The sequence below is a fragment of the Asterias rubens genome, chromosome 21 (assembly GCF_902459465.1).
Source record: "Asterias rubens chromosome 21, eAstRub1.3, whole genome shotgun sequence".
In the NCBI taxonomy this organism is placed as follows: Eukaryota; Metazoa; Echinodermata; class Asteroidea; order Forcipulatida; family Asteriidae; genus Asterias; species Asterias rubens.
The window spans coordinates 4,318,602-4,344,606 of NC_047082.1; the positions used below are offsets into that span (position 1 = coordinate 4,318,602).

The following is a 26,005-nucleotide window of genomic DNA, read 5'->3' on the forward strand; positions in this document are numbered from 1 at the left end:
ACCATAGTATAGATACACACATGTTGTTACCGCAAACCAAATATATTGATACCTCACCATGCAATGCCTCAAATCCCAAATTAATTGGTTACATTTTGCGTTTACCTCATCAGCCAGGAATCTGATTCTATGAAGGAACAGTTTGGCCGCCTTGACCTTCTCCCTCAAGGCTCTAGGACTCAGCTCCTTCCTGGGATTGACGTTGAGACGTTTGGCCTGTTTAACAATCTCCTCCTGTGACATGAACCAAGAACATGTAATATTAAGTACTGCTCATTGCTACAATCCAGACTTGCATTGATTGCAATTTTTCAATGATTTGGGGTTGAAAAAAAGAAAAATTGACTAGAGCGAGATTTGAACCAACCATGTCCGGTTTAACGTACCGGTGCTCTGCTCGCTGACTGTGCTATCGACCCCTATATTGGCAGTCACCTCCCCTTAGGTGCTGCCGCTTCCCAGGTTGTATTGTAAACTTTGACTCTAAGATTTTGAACTTTAAAAGGTCACAGTATTGTTTGTATGTTCCTACAGACCTTGTAACTTGTGACATCACATGTTTACAAAAGAGCCATAAAGCCTGGACTTCTTGCAGGCACAACTTGTATACAGCTCAATGGAAGAAAACTTAAATCTTGCATTTTATGTAAATTTCACTGTCTGATTTGTACAAACGTTCACTATGAATAAAGGGGGCACATCTCAAAACTGTTATTTTTATAACTCTTGAATTGTTGTGACTTTTATGATCACAATGTTAAATTTCCATATGACTGTAGGTAAATCTTTTAGTAAATGAAGGTTGCATGGTTTACGTAACATGTACAATGTGATTATGATTCAAACATCTACAACTTACCTGGAAACATTAAATACATTGAGTTATACAATAACATATATACAAATGATATTAAGTATTATGAATGAGTGAGCTTGGTAATAAGCCTGCGTTGTCATTCAGTATGCATACAAAAAAACTACATTCATGTACAGTGTACACACTTTTGTAAAAAGCTCAGAGAAGCAACATAACACAACCATGTTTAAGTTGTTGGTTTCCTTTAAGAAATACAGTATCCATTTGGATGAAAATTTGACTGGTTATAGCTCAATTGATTCTGAAAAAAAGTAATATTGTTTGAAGTTTTGCATGGTGTGGATAAATAGGAAGAACGTAACAAACCAATAGTAAACTTGCCGGTACAACCTTCCTCCATGGTACAACCATATGTAAATCTCTTTTGTTAGAGTGTTGGCTCTGAAAAGAGTTTGTTCTCGATGTCGCGAACAGTACACTCTCAACAAATAAGATTTACACATGGTTGTACCTGCAAGTTTTTCTAGTTTCTTCCCATGATTCTGAACAACTTGAGGAGTGTACACACATGTACCCCAAATCTAATGCACTTTACTAGCATGGTTTAAATTCCAATGAAACATTGAACATCATATATTTCTGTTATACCAAACTTGCTCAATGTTTATTTGGTTTGCGGTAACACCATGTGTGTATCTACTTGCCAGGTAGAGTTTGTTCCTGGAGAACTGTCTTTCTTTATTCTACTACAACGGAATAGATTTATCGGATATTCGGGAGACTTCTCAGTTCTGAAAAGAACTGTCCTGCTTTTTAACTACCCGGGCGGAAGGTATAGAAAATTGACTGGGACTACTACTTTAGCTTATAGGATCTCAAGCTACATAGTTGAAACGTTGATACCAATTCAAGAACTGACTCCGCGGTAATGCTGTTAATTTTCCTAAAAGCTAAAGTAGTAGTCCCAGCCAATTTTCTATACCTTCCGCCCAGGTAGTAGTTAAAAAGCAGGACAGTTCTTTTCAGAACTGAGAAGTCTCCCGAATATCCGATAAATCTACTGCGGTAGTAGAATAAAAAAAGACAGTTCGCCAAGAACAAACTCTACCTGGCAAATAGATACACACATGGTGTTACCGCAAACCAAATATATATTGATACCTCACCATGCAATGCCTCAAATCCTACATTGCTCAATATTATGACACAATAACAAAAAATGTTGATGTGACCTCTGTAGATACATGTACACCTAAACATCATATTTAAAAAACATATAATCATGTGACAGTCATGTGACAGTCAAGTGACAATGGGTTGTGATGATAACAAACATGCCTCTTTATCAAATGATGCCACCGATGATGTTTCGTCCACCTCCAGCACCGTATCCAAACCCTTTGAAATCCAGCGAGTTTTAAGCAAAGCAAAGCGGGGCAAATGGAAGGGTCAAAATAGTCATGCATTACATTTATTCGGTGCATAAAATCCACAAAGGTGAGCATCATTGGAACACATACAAATCTAGTAGACAAGGATACTACACACAAATCTGGTGCGGATGACTCCATGTGTTAAGGTTACAGCACATCATGAATTACAAAAGCCCAGAAACTCAAATTTCATGGAAGCAAACTTTACAAGCAATTGCCCAAATTCCAGAGTTCTGTCCAAAGCAAATAACTCAAGTGAGATTCACTGGAGTGGGATTCGAACCCACAACCGTTGCAAATCGTTGCGGTACCCGCTGTTAACACATAATTTGAACTGCCTTTAGCCACTGGGCTTGCTCATTGCTCCGGTGGTTAGACATCTGCTCTAGCATTGGAAAAGTCGTCGATTTTGTCCACAGAACTCGGGAAAGTACCGAGCATGTACACATTGGTTTAAGGATAGAAACCACATTTTGATACATACATTGATTTTTTTTATTTACACATGTACAATGCCTTGATACTTGGAAAATCCTTAAAGATTAGATGTTTTGGTTTACTTAAGTCACACCAAAATATGAAAAAGTGGACTGATCCTATTGCAAAACCGGCCGATTGATTGAGATTTACATGTACCTGCACCTCAAATGAACAACTTCCTTTTTAAGTCTTCAAACCATCCTCAAAGTTGAGGATGAAGTTTGCCATAATGTGCTACCTGTGATGAAAAAAAAAAAGGCCTTTGATCCCAACTTTCTACATGGTCTTCTTTACCTCAAGAAGTTGTAACTTTGATTTTTGGATTTTTCTTTGACGAAAAGCAACGTGTGATATTCGCCTCATCTTATTAGGCTGGTATCAGGGTGTGCACAAACAGCAAGCACAGGGGGTAAATAGAAAATGGGTTAAACACACTGTTATGTACAAAAGCCATTAAAGGGAAGGTCGTGTTTGGATATTGTCAAAAACCAGTGTCCTCACTTGGTTTATCCCAACATATGCATAAAACAACAAACCTGTGAAAATTTGAGCTCAATTGGTTATCGGAGTTGCGAGAAAATGATGAAAGAAAAAACACCCTTGTTGGACGAATTTGTGTGCTTTCAGATAGGAATAAAAGACTTCTAGATGGAAGTCTTTTATTATTTAAGTGAGAAATTACCTCTTTCTCAAAAACTATGTTACTTCAGGGGGAGTTGTTTCCCACAATGTTTTATACTACCAACAGCTCTCCAATGCTCGTTACCGAGTCAGTTTTTGAGTCGTTACTTGTTTTGAGTAATTACCAAACGTGTACCTTCCCTTAAAGGCACTCTCACTTTACACTTACTGTAATACGCAGGAATGGGAGACTTTCTGGGACGATAGAGGGCAGCAGACTTACCGGGTAAATCCATTGTTCTCAGAATTATGCGCATGTTCAGAACTATGTAAACAATGGAAATTTACCCGGTATGTCTGCTGCCACCTAGCGTTGGAAAGTCTCCTATTGGATAAGAGCTCACAAAATATTTTAAGGTTTTCAGTTTTTCAGTCGCTTAGTATTAAGCAACACTTACATGTATGAAACAAACGTGTAAACGCACAAACGGGGCAGGGGGGAGGTAACATTTGTTAACGGCGCAAAAGCACAAAAAGCTCACAAAATACCAATCCATTAAATACAGCAAACATTAAATTATAGGTTTTCTCGGTCTAATTCAGTAAATGAGCAGCTAATTTCTTGTTTATGCGTTCAAATTAAAGCTGTTTTGTCTCTCTAGTTGTGACTGCATTTCAATTTCAGAATTCGGCCATTCAATTTCGTTTTGAGTCAAGTCAAATTCCTTTAGCACTCTGTTCAATTAGCGTTTGGACATTCTTCTTGCGTGACACACACACCTCAGGAAGCGTCTGTGAATTTGAATGCTGCTTTGATGAATTTTTAAATTGAATGATTATTTTGTTTAAATCGAGTGACGCAGCATTACATCTGACTAATCATAAAACAAAATCGAATTACCCTTTGCAGTAGCATTCGATTTTGCGCGAAATAGAATAGCTTGATGGTTAAATTGGCTGCTCATTTGCCTAAATTGACCGAGAAAACCTATATTAAAACCAAATGTAAAAGCACACAAAGTGCAGTTTGTAACACCCAATTTAAGAAAGGGGCTTGTCATCAATTGCCACTTCTTTAAAATATGCAATTTTGGTAAAGAGCCAAAGTGTCAAACCACGATGTTTAACCCTTTAGATCCCACAGCTGACAGATTTTTCAAAAACTAATTTTTGTTGTGTCTGTTTTTTTTGTTTTTTTTCTCCCCCTTTTTTGTCTTGCGCCTTGAACACTCCGCAGGGTGAATATGTGCGCATTACAAGTCTTTTTTATTATTATAGCGGCCACAGGCGATTTGAACCAAAATGTCCATGGCAGCCGCAAATTGCTTGTCCAAAATGGCCACAGCAGCTGAAAACGGCCCAAAACAGCCGCAAGGTTTGACCTACCTCCATTCACATTAAGAGGTCAAAGTAAAGGTCATGTTCAAATATGAAATTTTCCAATGCACATGTAGCATGTTTTAAACAACCTATCCCAATCTCTAAGTATGTTTCAAACATAGTCAGATAGTCACCCATTTTCTTAACACAAAACAAATTTTCCAGTTTCATGTTATTTCTGTGGACATTTTTCCAGACAAAGTTTGATTAAAGAATTGAACGATACACTGTAGGCAATGTCTGATGATTAAACAGAAATGAATGGTCCCGTTAAACAATGGCCTGGTCCAAAATAAGCATCTTTCATGTATTTCAGACAGGGAATTTGGACAGTGAACAATTAATTCACACAATTTTTCTGAGTATCGTTAAACTGTTTCAACAATAGCTTTGCAACCTCCATGGATTAAACGACACACAATTTATAGGCACAGGACACCTTTGACAGTTATCAAAGACCACTTTTCTCACTTGGTGTATTCCAAAAAATGCATAAACACACAAATCTGTGAACAATTTTGACTCAATTGGTCTTCAAAGTTGCAAGGGAACGATGAAAGAAAAAACACCCATGTTGCACAAATTTTTGTGCTTTCAGATGCATAATAATAAGTCTCTTAATATTTGAGTGAGAAATTACCTCTTTCTCAAAAACTATGTTACTATAGAGGAAGCCGTTTCTCATAATCTTTTGTAAAATCAACAGCTCTCCATTGCTCGTTACCAAGTAAGTTTTTATGCTGAAAAATATTTGAGTAATCGCCAATAGTGTCCAGTGCCTTTGACGAGTATCTCAAATTGGTGAAGTCATTATAATTTGTGTGTATCAACAAAACTGCATATCTGTTTTAACAGAATCATCACTGGAGGATGCAAAGCTTGGTTTCCACTGACAAATGATTGTGACTTTATGCTTGAAAAACAGACTTGTTAAAAAAGGCCAAAATGTTTATTTCAGTTTTTCTTTTGCTTAGTTCAAATTATCTTATTTGAGATATTGTCACATCCAGCGCAGTGAATGTAAAGATTTATGCACATACCACTTCAGGCATGTGTGCTTCATTTTTGAAAGGGCAAGGGCACCAAGGCATTTTCTCCTTGGTAAAGTGATCCTCATGAGGAAATTGTAAATTTCTACTGGAGCATTTCAAGGGCACCAAGGCAATGACCAGGGGGCAACAGAGGCCTTTGTTTCGTCCATGAAATATCAGGTCTGCACCTTCGCTTTCAAAGGTTAAGAATTTTTTTGAAGATTTAATAAAATTCTTGCAACATCCAAACTAATTTGGCCAGCTTTAAGTTATATATTATCCAAGCAAAAAGCGCAACATGGTAACCATGATACACCAAATATAATAGCTGCACACAGTGACCATGTTTGTGTGCTGTAAAAATCAAAACTCCAATGGAAACAGACAGGTGCCTTGTGACCTGTGATTCCATACAGTATGTCCTTCAGGTACCAGACAAACATGGCCACTGTGTCAGCAAAAACTAAGTTAGCCCGTGATAATATACCTTGCCCCTACGAGGGGTATCGGGCGACACTCCCATCACTGGTGCCTTACGCCCATTCTGATTTAGGCTGAGGGTTGCCAACAACTCCTGCATTTCTTGACTGAGTGCAGTCTGGGTTGCAAGTTTGCGTTATAGTTAAAAGTAACAGTCAAAAGTAATCGTTATTTTAGTGAACCTGTGTAGAGATTTCCCAAAAGGGTGCAGTGTCAAAATAGGAGGAATAAGTCGATAATGATCAGAAAATCAGGTGACCACCATAGCAAAAGGTCAGACAACCAGGGGTGCGTTATGGCAGTCGTAACCAATAACCGTTTTGCTTGATTTTGCCCGAAACAGATTTTGGTTACGACCGCCAAAACGCACACTCCTAGAGACCACCATAGCAATGGTCAGACAATCTCGAAACATATAATTGCAAAATATCAATACAGGGGTTAAACGTACATTGTTTAAAAAGTTTTCATTAAATACTTTTTAAAAAATCTAACGGCAAATCATTATACATCTTGAAGTTGGAAGGAGAAAAGCTGCGTTAAAACTCACAATAGTATTATACTTCTAACTTAGGATTAATCTTAGGACTTAGGACAGGTAGGACGTAGGCATATTGAACCCATCCTAAGTTAGGATGGGTTACTCATCCTAATTCGAGTTAAAATCCTAACGTTTCGTGAAATCGGCTGCTGGCTCTTCAAAGTAAATCAATTTCAAAACAAAAACTTATGCAGACACAGCTCAATACCACTCACATCTCTATATAATTGAAACTGGTAAAAACAAATCAAATTTTAAAAGACTTTTAATGGATGAGAGAGAAAATGCAAACTTTTTAAATTGACATTTGAAAGTTGAAAAATGATGGAAATAACTCGATTGTGAATCTCTTACCATTTCTCGTATGACCCATTTGTGTCTTTCCTTGTCTAGTTTGGTCTTGCCGGCAGTGCCAGCTCCTTTCGTCACCTTGGAGTAAGTCCTGCAACAAAATATCATTGAAGTTAAGTCTCTGATTCACAAATGGCGACTGTTCATACGAGTTATTCACAAAACTATACATTTGATTTTTTATAGACTTGTAAAACCGAACTTTGAACACAAGCTTTCTGTTGTATGGTTGTTAATGTCAAAGTAATTTGGCCCTGGAAGGGTTAAGCGAAGGGTAATTTCACAACAAATCACTACAGCGGTATTGACCACACATTTTAAGATGAGTCTTAGTGCTTTGTGAAGTTGAAGTCCAGATACTGATGAATATCGCTGAGAAGTAATCTTAATAAAAATTGTAAACAATTCCACCGCAATAAGAAGACACATGTATTTCCCTCACGAAATCAAAGAATACAAAATCGTAAGTGTTTTGTACACGTTGAATATTAGCGAGATCTTTATCTGCAGCATCACAGACACTGGACACTATTGGTAATTGTCAAAGTCCAGTCTTCTCACTTGGTGTATCCTATGCATAAAACATTAAACCTGTGAAAATTTGAGCTCAATGGGTCGTCAAAGTTGCGAGAAAGTAATGAAAGAAAAACCACCCTTGTCACACCAAGTTGTGTGCTAATTCAGATGCTTGATTTCAAGACCTCAAATTATGAATCTGAGGTATCGAAATCAAAATCGTGGAAAATTACTTCTCTCTCGAAAACCCAGTCACTTCAGACCTCTCTCCATTACTCATTACCAAGTAAGGTTTTATGCTAATAATTACTTTGAGTAATTACCAATAGTGTCCACTGCCTTCAAAGCCATGTCACATGAGACTATTTACTGGCCAGCACTTCCAGGCAATGTCCAAGAAGAGAATCGATTCAGTTCAATCAGAAGACACTGTTTGCAAAGTTACTCATGTGCTACCAAGTGGTCCTGTAGCATGCACTTCAGTTAGTTGCCTCCAAGTTGCTTGTAAAAGTTGCCTCCCATGATGAGGGCCCAATTTCATGGCTCTGCTTAACGCTGAATTCTGCGCTTATGATCATGATTCCCCGCTTACGTGCAAGCGCCGAATTTCTTCGCTAGCCTTGTAAGCGTAGAATACCTATGAACGTGGAATACGCACGAGCAGAAGCCAAAATTCGCCGATAGTCTGTGAAATACGCTTGCCGTAAGCACAGAATTCCCTGCTTCTGTACGCGCCGAAACTGTGCTTACGGTAAGCAGAGCCATGAAATTAGGCCCAGATCCTTAGAGTTCAACAAGGATTTGGAGTTGTAGAGGGTAGCCTGGAATCCAGACTGTTCCTAGAGGTTCAACTTACCCCAATGAATAGCAAAATTCTTGCAGGACAGTCTTGAGATGTTTTCCAGGCTTGGGTTTCTCTTTGGCAATCTTCTCACTCACCTCAGCCAGTCCCTCGTCCTGAAAAACCCAGAAAGAAAAACATCAAGATGGGCTATGATTTAGAAAATGTGGAGTAAAATCGAAACATCAATTGGAACACTGATCTTTATCGTCAAGCAAACTTGAATCTGCAATTCTGACTCGTTGACCCATAAAAAGAAGAGGTGTGGTATTATACAAATACTGACTGCTTCGAGTGCTATGGTTAAAACTACGATCATGACTCCCGAGGTGATCCCCGGAGCGTTCTATCTTCCCAAGGCGAGACTCCTGAGGTGATCCCCGGAGTGTTCTATCTTCCCAAGGCGAGACACCCTCGGTGATCCCCGGAGTGTTCTAGAACGCTACGGGGATCACCGAGGGAGTCATAGTTTTAACCATTACATGAGTAAAAGCAGTCAATATTTGTTTTATATCACCCCAAACATTTCTAAATACTGTACTATTAAGTTACAGACCTGAATGCTACAATATACGGACGACACGAATACAGATTGCAAAAACTTTTACTGTGCTGCATGTAGTGTCGTGCAATCCGAAATGGTCACAGACTATTAATTTATCATCCTCATACACGCAACGGACGTCTGGGTACTGCACGCCGTGTGATAGTCTTCGGACTAGCGCACGGCAAACCGATGCACTATCACACGGCCGTCGTCTAGCAAAACTAAGACATGTGACGCGCTCTAAACCAATGAACAGGCAGAATATTTGTAAGGGGTGTTATAAAAACCTGTATCAACCAGCCAAAATCACACCCTGCATATTATTGCCCTGATGTAACTCGGAGTATTGCGCTGTTTTAAGCTTTATGCAAAACTTAAAGCTGTTCAATAATGGAGTCTTTCGTTAGGCGGCACATCGTGTTTGCTTGATGATAAATTTACCAACACGCATGATCGTGGATCATGAAAAAATATTCATGCCTCTTTGAATACGTGTACAGAAGCACTATATATGTCAGTATTCCACTGAAAAAAAAGAAAACTGCACTAATACTGCCATGCAAGTCATGCAGAAATAAAACATGGTTGAATTGAATTCAAATACCATACCAGATAGCTGTGAACTTTTTTTGCAAGACTATAAAAAGCACTGCATTATTTGTTTTATATAACATCCAAGTAGATCTTTGTCATTTTGATTGGAGGATACAGCTTTCAAAACAAACAAAGCATAGGCCTACAATTTCTAATTGTGACATTACACGTCACCCGTTTCTTTTGGTTCGTCCTGTTGGAGTAAAACAGTGACTTTGTGCGTTCTGTACAGCTATTTTGAGACACGCAGACGCCGATAGCACAGCTGCATTTAATACCAAAGACATGTGCACCCAGTGATGTTTTTCGCACCGTGCAATAGTACTTATCGGATGGAACGAAAAATGCACGGTGAATGGAACGAAAAATGCACAATGAGTGACGTAGCGAGCAATAGTACTTTTATTTTGCCATCACGTGAATCCTCCACTCAAATGGCAAGGATCTGCTTGGGTGTTATACAAAAATCCATAACAGAGAGATAAAAACACTATACAGTACATGTAGTAGATGGATTGCACTAAAGTGTCATTTGATGATAAACAACTGAAAAATTGTACACGCTTGACACAAGTTTCAGCCAATGAAAACCTTCACGAATGCATGTTTCATCAACGATGGTGGTCAATGAAGTCATGTACAATCCATCTATATGAGAATTGCAAACCAAAACTGGAATGTAAAATAATTCTGAATAAAGTCCGTACCCGAATTGGTTGCACAAAACTTTCAACTTTTCAAAGACAAACACAAACTGTGAACAAGTCAATGTATCTAAAGTTCCAGCTGAAATTTAAATGTCTAAATCTTACAAGTTTATCTGCTATTTTCAGAAGGATATTCTGATTATAGAGCCGCCTCCGATGATCCTCAGTAGTAAACCTGAGATAAACGCAAGGTTTATTCTCATCTAGCGGGAGGTAGTAATAACTCTTGTCTGTTGTGAGTGGCTGGATAGGAGGTATCATGGACAGACTCTGACTGGTATCGTCAGCATCGGGGGCGATTAACTGCTGCTCCTCATCGTCAGAGTCTACAGAGGTGACCTTGGCGTGGAGGTTGCGTCCATCCAGCAGGTTTCCATTGTTACCTGGAATTCAGAAGATAAGGCAATATTATTATTATTATTAATTTTGATCTTTACCCATACAGTGATGTGTGTTAGCACTGTATACTTTCCCGAGTCACAGACCTGTGACTCGGATGGGATTCAAACCCACGACCCTTGCAATTCTTGAGCAGTGTCTTACCAACTAGACTACCGAGGTTGCCCGGTAGCTAGAGGCATATGTTTGAATCATATGTTTTGGCAGCGGGTACCGCTAGGAAATAAGAGATGTTAAAAAATAATTATAATAGCCAGTTTTTGTATAGCACTTTTCACACCCGAGGGCTTCTCAAAGCACTTCCAACATTATTACCCCTGGTCACTGGGCCTTAAATAATTCCGTAAACCATAAACCATCTCAGCTCCCTGAGGAGTATACAATGCGCTACTCGGCTGAAACAATCACAAAAACCATCTCTGCCCTCACAGGTACCCATTTACCCCTGGGTGGAGAGAAGCAATTGAAGTTAAGTGTCTTGCTCAGGGACACAAGTGTCACGACTGGGATTTGAACCCACACTCTGTTGAACAGAAGCACCAGAGCTTGAGTTTGGTGCTCTTATCCACTCCGAAGACAGTCAGAGCACTCTGACCGAAACATTGAGCAGTACAAACCGGCTCTTCTCAGAGCCAACACTACTCACGAAGAGATTTTACATGGTGTCAAGGCAAACCTTAACTATTTATTTGGTTTGCGATAACACTGCAGTGTGCGTATCTACTTGCCAGGAAGATTTTGTTCTTTTGAAAACTTGTCTTGCTTTATATTCTACTACCATGGAGGAGATTTACGTAATTGGGAGACTTCTCAGTTCTGTAAAGAGTTGTTCCGTCAAACGGCTTAGAAAATTATTTCACGCAAAATCCACTTTTTCAATACGTCAATTGAAACAGAAAGTGTTGACGCTTTAAGTCAATAACTGCATTCAATATAGAGTTCAACCCGAAACGTAGTAGATTTTGCCCTTCGTACTTTTGTTCATAGGTTCGTATTGCACTGCTGATTTCTTCGAAGAATTATTACATTAACCCGAAGTACGTACACCCACAAGCAAAGAATCCTTGCCGACCTGTGAAATACGTTTAAAGGAACACATTGCCTTGGATAGGACGAGTTGGTCTATAAAAAGGCGTTTGTAACCGTTTGTTATAAAATGCATATGGCTGGAAAGATGTTTTAAAAGTAGAATACACTGATGCACACACATTAGCCTCGAAATTGCTTGGTTTTCATTTTACTTCGTCGACTAACATGGTCGGCCATTCATGGGAGTCAAATTTTTTCTACTTTTAAATCATCTTTCTAAGTAATGAATTTTATAACAAACGGTTACAACAATTTTTAAAGACCAACTTGACCGATCCAAGGCAACATGTTAATGGGATTTTCATGAGCTTCAACCACTACTGATTTTTGCTTCTATTAAGAATTTTATGAAATTAGTCCCTGCTTCTACTAAGCATACATGAATCTCTGTGCTGTACAACAATAACAAATTAGACCCAAAGATGAAATAAATCTCATTAAAAAAATGCTTAAAGGCAGTGGACACTATTGGTAATTACTCAAAATAATTATTGGCATAAAACCTTACTTGGAAACGAGTAATGGGGAGAGACTAATGGTATAAAACATTGTGAGAAACGGCTCCCTCTGAAGTGACCTAGTTTTGGAGAAAGACGTAATTTTCCACAAATTTGATTTCGAGACCTCAGATTTAGAACTTGAGGCCTCGAAATCAAGCATCTGAAAGCACACAACTTCGTGTGACAAGGGTGTTTTTTTCTTTCATAGTTATCTCGCAACTCCAACGACCGATCGAGCTCAAATTTTCACAGGTTTGTTATTTTATGCATATGTTGAGATACACCAAGTGAGAAGACTGGTCTTTGACAGTTACCAATAGTGTACACTGTCTTTAATAAGAACTGTTCTATATGAAATAAAACTGCGGCAAAAAAAACAAAAAAACAAGAGCATTAAAAGGGCATTGAATCTGCTCTGGTTGATCCAGTTATTGCACTTCAAACAGTATTTAATCGAGCAGTATGGACTTGCCAGCATATTGCATTTATAGAGCTTTTTAATAGACAAGTCTGGCAGTGACAAACTCAAGTGCTGTCATTTTTAATTGGAATTGATGCCACAGCAAATTGCTAGACATCAACCCTGACAAAAGATGCTGGTAATTACTGAGAGCTAAAAGCTCATAGCATCATTACATTATACAGAGGGTTGCATGGCAGACGTTAATATGGATTACTTGTTTGATTAACAAAAACGTTCGGTGCACTAAGGCCGGATCTACTTAGACAGCAAAAAGCTATGAAAGTAAGTTTGAACAGTAAAAGCAGTCAATACGGCGACTTTCAGAGTAGCGGTTGCTTTGATGAGCACACATCGAAGTAACTCAATACCTCGTTCACCCGAAGGACACCCAAAAAATCAACACAATTACTCTAACGTAAGGAGTTTTATAAATGCGCCCTTGCGACACCATGAATGAACCAATTGAGCAACTGTTTGGGTATTGCGGCATTGCATGCTGAGGTATGTACACTATGCATCATATTCAATCAATCAATCAATCGTCCGCATAGACAGCAAAGGTCCGTCGCGCCGATCTCCTGTGTCCACGTCCTACAGCTTTGTCCCACATGCCGTCAATCACGCTGGGCCGACCCAGTTGTTCTTGCCAGGATGACCTGGGACGACCGCGGGGTCTCTTCCAGCTGGGACCTGGTGGATTATGTACCTCGCCTGGAATCGACGGCGATGCCCAGAGCACTTTTGGCTGGGATGTTGTCATATATCATATTCAGATTGCAGTAAAACCATAAGTATCTAATTGGCTGTGTAGATTTGTTCTTTGAGAACTTGCCTTGCAAGCAGGCCTATTTATTCTTCAGCCGATGAGAAGATTTCAGAATTCAGGAGACACTTTGTTCTGGAATGAACTGTTCTGCATTGACTATACTACTTGGGCGGGAGGTAGGAAATCCGGCGGAACTACTACTATCGCACAGAACTTCTCGTTATAAACTTAAAAGCTGGGGAGAGAGCTCTTAAAGTGGCTTGAGGGGACTACTCATTACTAACTTCACTGCCGCTGAGTGAGTTCTTAATTTGTTCTCAACTAGAACGTGCTCTTGCCAACGTCACGAGACTAAAGACAGTTAGAGAAGCTGGTCTCTTGATCGTCTGTGTTATAATTCTTGAAGGCTGAGATCTTGACGTACAATGCTTTGGACTCTGTGAATTACTGGGTCAGAGTTTTCTGACCATTAGCACGTTGTAAATTCATTGAACTCTTGAATTCTTCATACACTTTATAGTCTTGAAGCAAGGCTAAGAGTTATTGCATGCAGTGAGTGCATTTCCAGCATTTGGAAACATCTTAACCATCTGTTGGTGACTTGACTGTAAGATCAGCATTGCATTGAACAATTGCATTGGATCAGGGCCGACAATGAACACTACAATCACAGGGTCCTCGGGCCTGTCCCCAGTCCTCATCGCCCTCCGTACTTGTTTCATCGCCATCATTGCACTGCTGATTATATCTGGGAATACTCTTTCGATTGCCGTGACACGCCGTGTAACCAACTTAGCTGACAGCACCAAGGTTCTGATGACATCACTGGCTGTGTACGACCTTCTGATTGGACTAATGTCTGTGTTTGGTCTTATTGCTTCTGCTTTAGACAGGTGGCCTTTTGGTGATTTTATCTGCGATGTAACTGCTTTAATTGCGGCACTTTTTTTCACCATGTCAATGCTTTCCATTATCTTATTGAACATTGAACGATACATTGCCATCACTCGTCCCTATAAGTTTCCAATCTGGTGCTCTAAAAGACATAGCATCATACTAGTACTTGTGTCTTCGACCCTAGTACTGATTTTGACCATCTGCTTTCACCTCATCCTTACAGAGATGGGAATAATTTCACAATATTTCGCCACCCCTGCACTGTGCTTTTACAACAACGATTCTGCTGTTAGCATAATATTTTACCTTATTTTTATCGACGTAATACCAGTGCTAATCATGACAATTGTATACGCCCGTTTGATTAAAATCAGTCGTGACCACGAACGACGTATCCAGCAAAATGGCCAAGCAGCAAACAATCCGTCAAACCACAAAGCTCTAAAAACGTTTCTCGCTGTCACTCTGACCCTGGCAGGATGTATGACTCCAATCTTTATTCTGCAACTTATGGAACCTTTGACGTTGATACCTAGCCCCGAATGGCTTCAAGGCATACTGATGTGGCTAACCTTTTGTAATAGCATCTTTAATGTTTACATCTACTGTTTCTTCAATAAGTCCTTCAGGCAAGTGGCCAAGACAATCCTTTGCCGAGGAATCACTTGCAACAAATCAGTTGCACCGATAAATATTTAACACTGCAGGGCAATTGATTTTCCCTCAGCGACAAGTGTGAGTGCATTACAAAACACACAGGACCTACATAGTTAACGTCCCATTCCGAAGGACGAAGTAATAATGGTTAAGTGTCTTGCTTAAAGACATTGGACACTATTGGTAATTGTCAAAGACCAGTCTTCTCACTTGGTGTATCTCAACATATGCATAAAATAACAAACCTGTGAAAATTTGAGCTCAATCGGTCGTCGAAGTTGCGAGATAACAATGAAAGAAAAACACCCTAGTCACATGAAAGTGTGTGCTTTCAGATGCTTGATTTCGTGACCTCAAAATCTTATTCTAAGGTCTCTAAATCAAACTCGTGGAAAATTACTTCTTTCTTGAAAACTACGTTGCTTTAGAGGGAGCCGTTTCTCACAATATTTTACACTATCAACAGCTCCCCATTACTCATAACCAAGTAAGGTTTTATGCGAATAAATATTTTGAGTAATTACCAATAGTGTCCACTGCCGTTAAGGACACAAGTGTCAGAACCAGGACTCAAACCCAAACTCTGCTGATCGGAAACACCAGGGGCCAATTTCATAGAGCTGCTTAAGCAAAAAAAAATTGCTTAAGCACGAAAACTGCTCGCTTATTTTTCACATGTTACTGGCAAAAATGTCATGCCGTAAACACTGCTTGTGACTGGTAATTAGCTGTTGTTTACTTTGCATAACAATTGAGTTGAGTCTTGGCCGGTAATCTGATTTTACAAAGCAAGGATTTTTTTGCTTAAGCAAAATTTTGTGCTTAAGCAGCTCAATGAAATTGGGCCCAGAGCTCGAGTCCAGTGCACCTTATGTCTCGGCCACATCATGTATTAGTGGCGGTAGAAAATAAACATACTGTGAACTCAACATTGAACTGTATATAGCTGCCACCCGGCCATCTAAATTTCTGATATGGTGTACAAGACACTGTACGGTACTGCTTGTAGATGTGGCATCATTATTCTCTTTCGCCACCGGACCTTTTTTCAATGTTTTCTTTAAAGGAACATGTTGCCTTGTATCGGTCGAGTTGGTCTTTGAGTGGCGTTTGTAACCGTTTCTTATAAAATGCATGTGGTTAGAAAGATGTCGTAAAAGTAGAATACAATGACCCACACAAACATGGCTCAAAATTGCACGGTTTTCCTCTTACCTCCTTGACTAACATGATCGGCCATTTATGGGAGTCAAACTTTTGACCCCATAAATGGCCGACCGTGTTAGTTCACAAAGTAAAAGGAAAACCACGCAATTTCGAGGCAAATATGTGTGGATCATTATATTCTACTTTTAAAACATCTCTCTAACCATATGCATTTCATAACAAACGGTTACAAATGCTTTTTAAAGACCAACTCGTCCGATCCAAGGCAATGTGTTTCTTTACATAAACTGTAGAATATTTTAGCGGTTCACTTATTTGTTATATTTCAAAACTATCACTCTTTTGTTGGCATTTGTATTGTGAACATGAATCCCAGGCTAAAGATCTTGAAAAAAAGTTCAGTTTCTGAAAAAAAAATCAGTTTCTTTCCTAAGAAATGTATTTTAATGAATTGATGAGTGAGTTATTGATGGTAAAATAAACACAAAAGTGGTGTAAAACTAATACCTAAATTGGAGATGTGCCTTAAAGCCATTATACACAGAAAAAAAAAAGAAAAAAAAAGTTCATCAGATTTACAAATAACTTACAGGGTTTACAGAAGGTAATGGTGAAAGACTTCTCTTGAAATATTATTCCATGAAATGCTTTACTTTTTGAGAAAACATTAAAACAATTATCAATTCTTGACAACGAGAATTACGGATTTATTTTAAACACATGTCATGACACGGCGAAACATGCAGAAACAAGGGTGGGTTTTCCCGTTATTTTCTCCCGACTCCGATGACCGATTGAGCCTAAATTTTCACAGGTTTGTTATTTTATATATAAGTTGTGATACACGAAGTATGGGCCTGGACAATACTGTTTACCGAAAGTGTCCAATGGCTTTAAAATCACTGCAAAATTTGTAGTCCTTGAATACGTATTACACACAAATACAGATGTACTCACCTATTGTGATCTCAAAGCTGACTGGTTTTTCTGCAACGGATTTCTCGATCATGTTTGCCTCGAAGAGGGAAGCAAAAAAGAAATACTCATCCTTCCTTCCTGCAGCTCCCTGTACAAAACAAAAAACCCAAAATGAAACAACACTTAGTGACAAAGATAAATGACTTTGCAAACAAGTAACTTGGTGCAATGAGAGCAACTAGATTTAAACCCGGTTCATACTTCCTGTGAATGCGATGAGTATTTGATGTGAATTTGACGTCACCAAGAGATTATCATTACATGGTCATACCGCAAACCTTACTATATCGTATTCCGACCATGCAAAGTTTCAAATCCTACTTTAAGTAGGAAAAAGGCACTGAACAGGTTTGGTAGTTACTTAAAATATTTATTAGTATAAACCTTACTTGGTAACGAGCAATGGAGAGCTGTTGATAGTATAAAACATCGTGACAAACAGCTCCCTCTGAAGTAACGTAGTATTTGAGAAAGAGGTAGTTTCTCACTAAAAAATAAAAGACTTCTGGCCAGAAGCCTTTTATTCCTTTCTGAAAGCACACTATTTTGTACAAAAAGGGTATTTCTTTCTTTCATCATTTTCTTGCAACTTCAATGACCAATTATCCAAAATTTTCACAGGCTTGTTATTTAATGCACGTTGGGATACACCAAGTGACAAGACTGGTCTTTGACAATTACCAATAGTGTTCAGTGCCTTTAAGAAATTGATTTCAAAATACAGTATCAAGATCTCTTTTGATTTTGTACAAACTCAATACATACCTCCGAGATGGGGAGTGTTGGTTCAACATCTACCCTGATCCCACCAGTCTCTAATGATCCATCTTGAACCTCTGTCTTCAGCGATAATAAGACTCGACCACGGTACATACATCCCTCACCAAACCCCTCATTCAGTTTACGAGTCTTATCGACAGTGTTGTATTCACGCTTTGAGCCGTACAAGTTCATCCAACTCGGTCCATAGGTTGGCAGGAAGCCTGAAAGAAGATTATCACAATCAACAGTGAGACAACACCCGGTTCAGACAGGCGCTCCAGAGTCGCACCCAACCACATAGATTAGGAGCGACTCTAGGTCGCCCCAATTCAATTTTGGTTTTATACAGGCAAACGGAACATAACATTTACATTAGGTTTGGCTCATTACAAGATCGACGTCTGAAACCAAGGCGCTCCAGAGTCGCTCCGAACAACTGCAACAGTCAAACTTTCGACTTCTAGCGCGTCCAGTCGCTCGTAACTGTTTCAGACGTCAAACTTTTCATGTACTTATTTCAAAATTTGGTTCGGCGCAACACTGGAGCGCCTGTCTGAAACGGGTGTTTCTTTGTTTGTTTTATGTAAATGATCTTCCCATCAAGGGAACTCGGCAAACTCAGACAAGAAGATCTTAACACCAAGTTGGCAACAGCCAATCTCCCTCATACACGCATTGGTTTAAGGTCTACGATTATGACTTGCACAAATCAAGAAATTGTAATTCAGTAACTATAGACAACAATACTTACTCTAGTCATTGTGATATTACTAGTTATAGAAGTTATTACTGTTCTTATCACATAAAAATGGAACACCCAAAGTGTTCCATTTTATCACAATTCACGCACTTTGGTATTATGTTAATTAATACCGATGTTTACACGTTTTGGTGTTCTGTTCTTATCAGAATTCACAAATTTGGGTGTTCACAATTTGAATATTTTGTTATTCTGTTCTTATTACAGTTTACACATTCGGGTGTTCTGAATATCTAATGGAATTTGTTGGTTACTGTGCGGCCTGAAATTCATGTATCCCTCACGTGGTGTCCATAATGAGTAGCGGCCAATCCTTTCGAATAAAAAAGCAAGCCAAGCAATGCACATGTTTTTTTACACACAACGAAGTGGGTATCAGAGATGCATAGAATAACATGCGTTGCTTGGCCTGTACTTTCATTTTTACAAATTGTACACTATGCATTATGTACAACTGACACATGGTGTTCCAACCCAAGTGTCAACTTTAGGCTTGAAGAAAAGAGAAACATGAAAAAAAACTCTGGCATACCTACCCTCAATCTATTTATAAATATCCTGTTGGATACTCATGTTTAAGAGTTGTGTGTTAAAAAAAAGAGTAAAACTTTCGCAAGTTTTTTAGTTGTAGGAAACTTTTGAATTTAACTAGCATATTTTTTACCATGTCCTTTTTGTGTAATGCGACTGACTGCTTTTTGCAACGTTATAACATCCAGAGCACAAAGCCCACACCATTTCTAATATCATCAATTCTTAGAGGAAAGAATGTCTCACGCAGAACTACTAGCACCAAGATCAAGAAATATTACAGAAAAGTGTAATGCGACCATAGAGCTATATATATTGACTAGAGCGCTAACACCCCGATATACACGCACTAAGGTTTTGAAGCCGTGTGAGCGCATCCATGATTATGTACAAACCAATACAAAGCTTGAAATTTTGTTCGGCAATTGTACGGCTATTTGCATGATAGTGCGTTTGTTCTTTTATTTGTGTCATCGAACCAAAAAATGCAGCAATCCGAGTTGATGACATACAAACTGCGAGCGTCATGTGCGTCATGTTTAAAAGGCGCGTTTACTTTTTTTAGTACGTCAATCAAGTCGAACTTACAGTTTTCATAGCGCGGAAGTACGCAAATGGACAGTCGCGTATGTAAGCGCCCACGCCGAATGTAAAAAAAAATCGCGGCAATGTGTGTTCTCCTAAAATTAAGATCGTTCCGTAATCACGCAACACATCAAACATGTCTGCGCCAAGGGTGGCTTCAAAACGCAGAGCAAGTTAGCGCTCTAGTCAATATATATAGCTCTATGAATGCGACTGACCATGGAACTGCCCTGAGACTTGAAATAAAGAGAACCATGACGGTGAGTCTGGCACACCTACCCTCATTGCCTTCATATGAGATCTTTGACATATCAATGAAATGTGTTCCAATAGTATCATCCAACACAGAGTCTTTATCCTTCAATTGAATCTTCATCCGACTGCACAGCGGAGGGAACATCTCACTGAAGACTATCTGCTCATTCCATTTGGGTTCATAGCGGTGTTTCTTCACTGAAGTCTTGGCCTGTGGAAAAAGGAAGGAATATTTTATCAATGTGACATTGATCTATGGCCACAAATATTTTGTTTCCTAAGTAATTTATTCTGTCGCCATTTGGTCGTAAGCGACACAATTGGTTCAACAAACAGGTAGTCGCCACTATTTTTGTAGTAGTCATGGTTGCACAAATAACCAAGTAGTTGAAAAACAATAGTCGCGACTCCAATTAGCAGTCAATAGTATACACATATTGACTGGCAACGAGGTAGCTAGTATACGTCTATTCCTACGAGGGACTTTGAGTGACCAGAAGTTCGGCCGAGGGAAATAGGCCCCTCTTCTGGTCACTCACAGGCCCGAGGGGGAATAGACGTACACTAGTTACCGAATTATGCCAGTCAATATGTGTTTTATAACACAGCTCGGTCTTAAAATGTCAAATAAGAACAGAAAAAAGGAATTTTGTAGTTCACGGTTCAAGTCAAGAGAGGGCGCGCACCGCGGGCACTATTTGCAAAGACTAGTGCCCGCTCTGGTACTATTCCCGCAAAACACGCGCGCGCGATCACTAGACTATATTAGTTCATCCCACGTGACCGTGTTTCAGCCAACCAGAATACAGAACAAGTAAGAGGTGTGTTATAATCACAACTACGACACTAATCGCCCAGGCTTAGCCATAAACAAATACTGTATACTTAATACTTTCCCTGAGTTCTGTGAAAAGACATCTACTCGGGAAAGTACTGAGTATACAGTGCTAATACACATCAGGGTAAAGGTTAAACCAAAATTGATATTCTTTATCCCCGATTTTTAACAAATTATTAATATATGTCTTTCCTTTTTAAAAAGATTATTTAAAAACTCCTTTAAAACTTTCAGCACAAATAAAAAATTAATAAGAAATGAAATAGTTTCAGTGAATATACACAAATATTTCTGATTCTGTTTTTGGTGAGCAACAAATTCTGTGGTCTTTTGGAGACTTCTGTTGTCTTGTAGCGATTTGATGCAAATTAATGTTATGTTAGTGAGTGACGCTTACTGTTTGACCTCCGAACCAGACTTGGATGTACGGATCCACCAAGTCATTTAGTTCACCAGTGAACGCTTTCTTGACATTGGCTAAGATTCCAGAGTTCATGATGGGTAGACCTTCAGCTTTGAAGATACGCACAGTGAAGGTTGCTCTCTGACGCACTCTGGGGATGTTATCTGGTAGGAGTAGGTTCCTTATGATCGCAAAGAAATGGATATTATCATTATTAGCATTCTCAGTAGCTGCACCAACTTGCTGGAACAAGCTCCCTCTTCACATCCGTGACTCATCCTCAATCAGCTCATTCAAGACTCAGCTAAAACCACATCTTTTCAGACAACGCCAAAGCGCTTTGAAACGCCTGTGGAAAGCGCTATACAAATGTTATTTATTATTATTCTTTATTATTATTATAAATATTTGGGGTAACAAGTCAAAGAGTAACCACAATACTGCTCATGAGTTTAGGGGACATTGCCTTGAATATGAAATCAATATGGATAGAAAGATGTAAAAGTAGAATATAATGATCCCATAGAGTTATATGTAAGAACTAGAGGGCGCACTGGTGATGCTTCTTGCACAAACGCGACGGGACCGCAACAAGACACGCGCGCCATTATGTATGCGCAGTGAATATGAAGTACACGTTGGAGTTTGTGTTTATTGAACGCTGATGCAATACTGTATTGTCAACTTACAAAATGGCCGCACAAACACACGCTAAGCAATGCCCATTTGTTCAACTTAGAAAATGGCCGCCTGCGTGCATGCCGGGGCACGTATATAGGCCAGTGCGCCCTCTAGTTCTTATATATAACTCTATGAATGATCCACACATGTACATGTATGCCTCGAAAATGTGTGGTTTTTCCATTTTCTTTGTGAACTAACAAGGTACGCCATTTTGTGGAGTAAAAAATTGGCTTAAAAAAAGTGCAGAAGGCATATTTGTGTCCATGATCAGATGATTAAACTCTACTTCTACATTTTACATTATCTTTCCAACCATATTGATTCAATAACCATGCTTTCAGACGCTTTTTATGGCCCTAATCACCCAATCTCAGGCAATGTGTTCCTTTAAGAAAATTTAAGGATTAAACTGTACATACACTAAATAAGATATTTTAAAAAATTATAATATTTTTTTTTTTTTGTAAGAAGATGCTGATGTATAAACTTACCCTTCTATATCATCGTCTTTATCCGTTGCCTTCTTGGGAGGTTTAGTACTGTCTCCTTTAGCCAAGACGACAATGTCAACCTTGAGGTATCCTTTGACTCCACCATTGATATCTTGAAGATCAGTCATAATGGCCCACTTACGGTAGAAACCGTGGTCTAGACAACAAATAAAAATTTGCATTAAATTAAAATGTTTACAACAAATTTTTACAAGAATGAGATCTGACTTTTAGTATCAATCGTAACATTTAACCGTGATCTAGGCAACAAATAAAATTTTGCATTACATTAAAATGTTAACAACAAATTTTTACAAGAATGAGATCAGAATTTTTGTATCAATTGTAATATTTATATGTCGCATATTCCAACACTCATTGCTCATGGCGCTATACAGTAAGCGAAAGAGTTGAGTGACACCTTAAAAATATGTTTTGTAGGTGATTCTCCGATGTTGTTGAAAGTCATCCTGCAATGACTAGAGCAAGCTAGTTGAAACGTTGAGACAAATCCAAGAACTGACTCCGCGGTAGTCCAGTTAATTACGATCCTATAAAGCTAAAGCAGTAGACCTAGTCCAGCCAATTTTCTATACCTTCCGCCCGGGTAGTAGTTAAAAAGCAAGACAGTTCTTTTCAGAACTAAGAAGTCTCCTGAACATCCGATAAATCTACTCCGCAATAGGAGAATAAAGAAAGACAGTTCTCTAAGAACAAACTTTATCTGGCAAGTAGATACACACATGGTGTTATCGCAAACCAAATATATAAGAATTTTGTTTTAAAGACACTGGACACTATTGGTAATTGTCAAAGACCAGTCTTCTTACATCTCAACATAATGCATAAAATCACAAACCTGTGAAAATTTGAGCTCAATCGGTCATCGAAGTTGCGGGATAATAATGAAAGAAAAAACACCCTTGTCACACGAAGTTGTGTGCTTTCTGATGCTTGATTTCGAGACCTCAATTTCTAAACTTGAGGTCTTGAAATCAAATTTGTGGAAAATTACTTCTCTCTCGAAAACTACGTCACTTCAGAGGGAGCCGTTTCTCACAATGTTTTATACTATCAACCTCTCCCCATGACTCGTCATCAAGAAAGGTTTCATGATGATAATTATTTTGAGTAATTTTTCAGGCTGACCCTTCCACACTTGGATTGCTTTACCCCTGATCAACCCCGGCAAATGGGTATACCCCGAGGAATAGCCATCCCTGGGCCCAATTTCATAGCGCTGCTTAGCAGCCGATTTTCTGCGTACTGTGCAATTTCTATTTCATAGCGCTGCTAACCGTAAGCACACGAAAAGGAATGCTAACCTTCCGGTGCTTACCGCACGAAAATAAATGCAAATCCTTAGTAAACGCACAATATGGTTGCCCAATTTTTTTTTCTGCTAACCTGTGAAATACGCTAAGGTTTAAGCAAATTTTTCTGCTACAGTAAGCACGCAAATTTGCTTACCGTTAAGCAGCGCTATGAAATTGGGCCCTGCTCTGGAGTAGGAGTAAGCAGTAAAACCCTGGGGTATTCTTGAAACCTGCAACCAGAACCTTGTGGAATAAGGACCTACGCAGGGACGGGGTGAAAGTGTGCCGGGGTAACCATGGGGTAAAAACAACTCCCGGGCCTCCCAGGGGCTGTATTCGGACAGAAAAGGAGATGCAAAGTGGAAAAGGCTTATACAATTATTAACACTTAGAATAAACAACCTTTTGCTAGATGTATAATTTATTATAGTATGTATTTGTATGGGCGGCCAAAAAGGCCAAAACTAATAAATTTATAAACTAAAGGACAAAACAATATCAAAGAAAGAAGTTGTTCAACAAACACCAAGTAGAAACTAAGGTAACAAAACTCAACAACAATCAAAGAAAATTGCATTTTGTCCTTAGCTTTGACAACCGCCCTCAACATTTTGTAATAGTTAGTTTGATTTTCGTTTTCAACGATAGCCGATTGATGATTTCTCTTTATTGTTACTGTGTTAGTATTCGTCCCTATTTGACTTTGTACTCTTTGTGTTTGTTCTTTTTAAGGATTAATTCTTTAAGCGTTTGGCTGCCTTTGTTTTGTTTTTATTTTGTATTCGATTGCGTTTTGTTTTATTAGTTTGATTCAGAGTTCCAAGTGTTTGATTGTTGTTGGGCTATAAGCTTGGTTTTGGAATTGTTCATTGTTTAAAAACAGTTTGCTTTGATTGTTGTTGAGTTTTGTTACCTACGTTTCGACTTTGTGTTTGTTGAACAACTTCTTTCTTTGATTATTGTTTTGTCCTTTAGTTTATAAATTTGTTAGTTTTGGCCGTTTTGGCCGCCCATATATTTGAGGCATTGCTTGGTGGGGTATCAATATATATTTGGTTTGCGGTAACACCATGTGTGTATCTACATGCCAGGTAGAGTTTGTACTTAGAGAACTGTCTTGCTTTATTCTACTACTGCGGAGTACACTTATCGGATGTTCAGGAGACGTCTCAGGGTTATGAATAGTGCTGGGCGAACAGTGAAATTTTGTTATTCGGATACCGCTGGCCAACTATCCGAAATTAACCGGATATTTGAATAGTTTTTTCGCCGCTAGAGGGCGCTATTTAAAAAAAGAAATTATTAAACAAAAAATTTGTTTTGCCGCTAGAGGGCGCGGTTCGTTTGTGAATGAGATCTTATGGGCGGATTGATATTAGTTTTAGACAGTGTCACTCGGTTCATACATAAAAATGACCGGATCTAATTTAAAGATGGCGATTTGCTTTTTCTTTTGATCATGATTGACTCTACGTGAAGGAAAACTTTTGTAATCTTTAAACAAAATACGTCGGAAATGTCATTGTTTTAACTCTTCACGGAGGTGAGCATAGTTAAATACTTAATTTATGCTATTTTATGCTGTCTTAATAGAAGTTTCATAAGGATTCAGACAAAACATTCATATCAGTTGTCACCCGACGTCCGCGGATATTCGGATATTAAAGAATATCCGGTTACTTGGTTGTAATTACAGAACTATCCGGTTTATAAATAGGTATTCGCGCCCTATGCGGATATCCGGTTAAGAAAAAAAAGGCATTCGCGGTTACCGATAGGAAAACCTATTCGCCATTAACCGGATATTCGAATAATTTGCCCAGGCCTAGTTATGAAAAAACTGTCCTGCTTTTTAACTACATGTACAACCCGTGTGGAAGGTATACTTGTAGAAAATAAGACCATAGGACCATAATTAATTGCACTACCGCGGAGTCAGTTCTTAAATTGGTCTCATCGTTTTGACTAGCTGGCTCTACTCATCGTCAGGAGACTGTATAATTTATCTCACCACAGAGCATTTAAAATCTCAATTATTTATTAATTTTATTCCCATGGGTGAAAAGCATCAAAACATGAATGTCATGTAACTAATAAATATATGTAACATCTGGTCAGGTTGTTA

The 26,005-nt window shown here is 38.8% G+C and overlaps 1 protein-coding gene across 6 annotated transcripts in view; it reads right to left on the minus strand.

The window, feature by feature from the left end:
• Nucleotides 1–26,005, minus strand: part of LOC117304640 (otoferlin-like) — a 123,833-nt gene that overhangs the window by 71,568 nt on the left and 26,260 nt on the right. For 5 of the 6 annotated variants that reach the window (XM_033789197.1, XM_033789192.1, XM_033789195.1 and 2 more), the window contains exons 11-20: nt 22,565–22,721; nt 21,384–21,570; nt 20,173–20,359; nt 18,021–18,238; nt 17,235–17,343; nt 10,445–10,722; nt 8,507–8,607; nt 7,138–7,225; nt 6,250–6,360; nt 106–234 (exon numbers count right to left, since the gene is read on the minus strand). In XM_033789197.1, coding sequence (XP_033645088.1) covers nt 106–234; nt 6,250–6,360; nt 7,138–7,225; nt 8,507–8,607; nt 10,445–10,722; nt 17,235–17,343; nt 18,021–18,238; nt 20,173–20,359; nt 21,384–21,570; nt 22,565–22,721 — 1,565 coding nt within the window. The remainder of the gene's footprint in view (nt 1–105; nt 235–6,249; nt 6,361–7,137; nt 7,226–8,506; nt 8,608–10,444; nt 10,723–17,234; nt 17,344–18,020; nt 18,239–20,172; nt 20,360–21,383; nt 21,571–22,564; nt 22,722–26,005) is intronic. The other variant, XM_033789198.1, reaches the window with a different exon arrangement.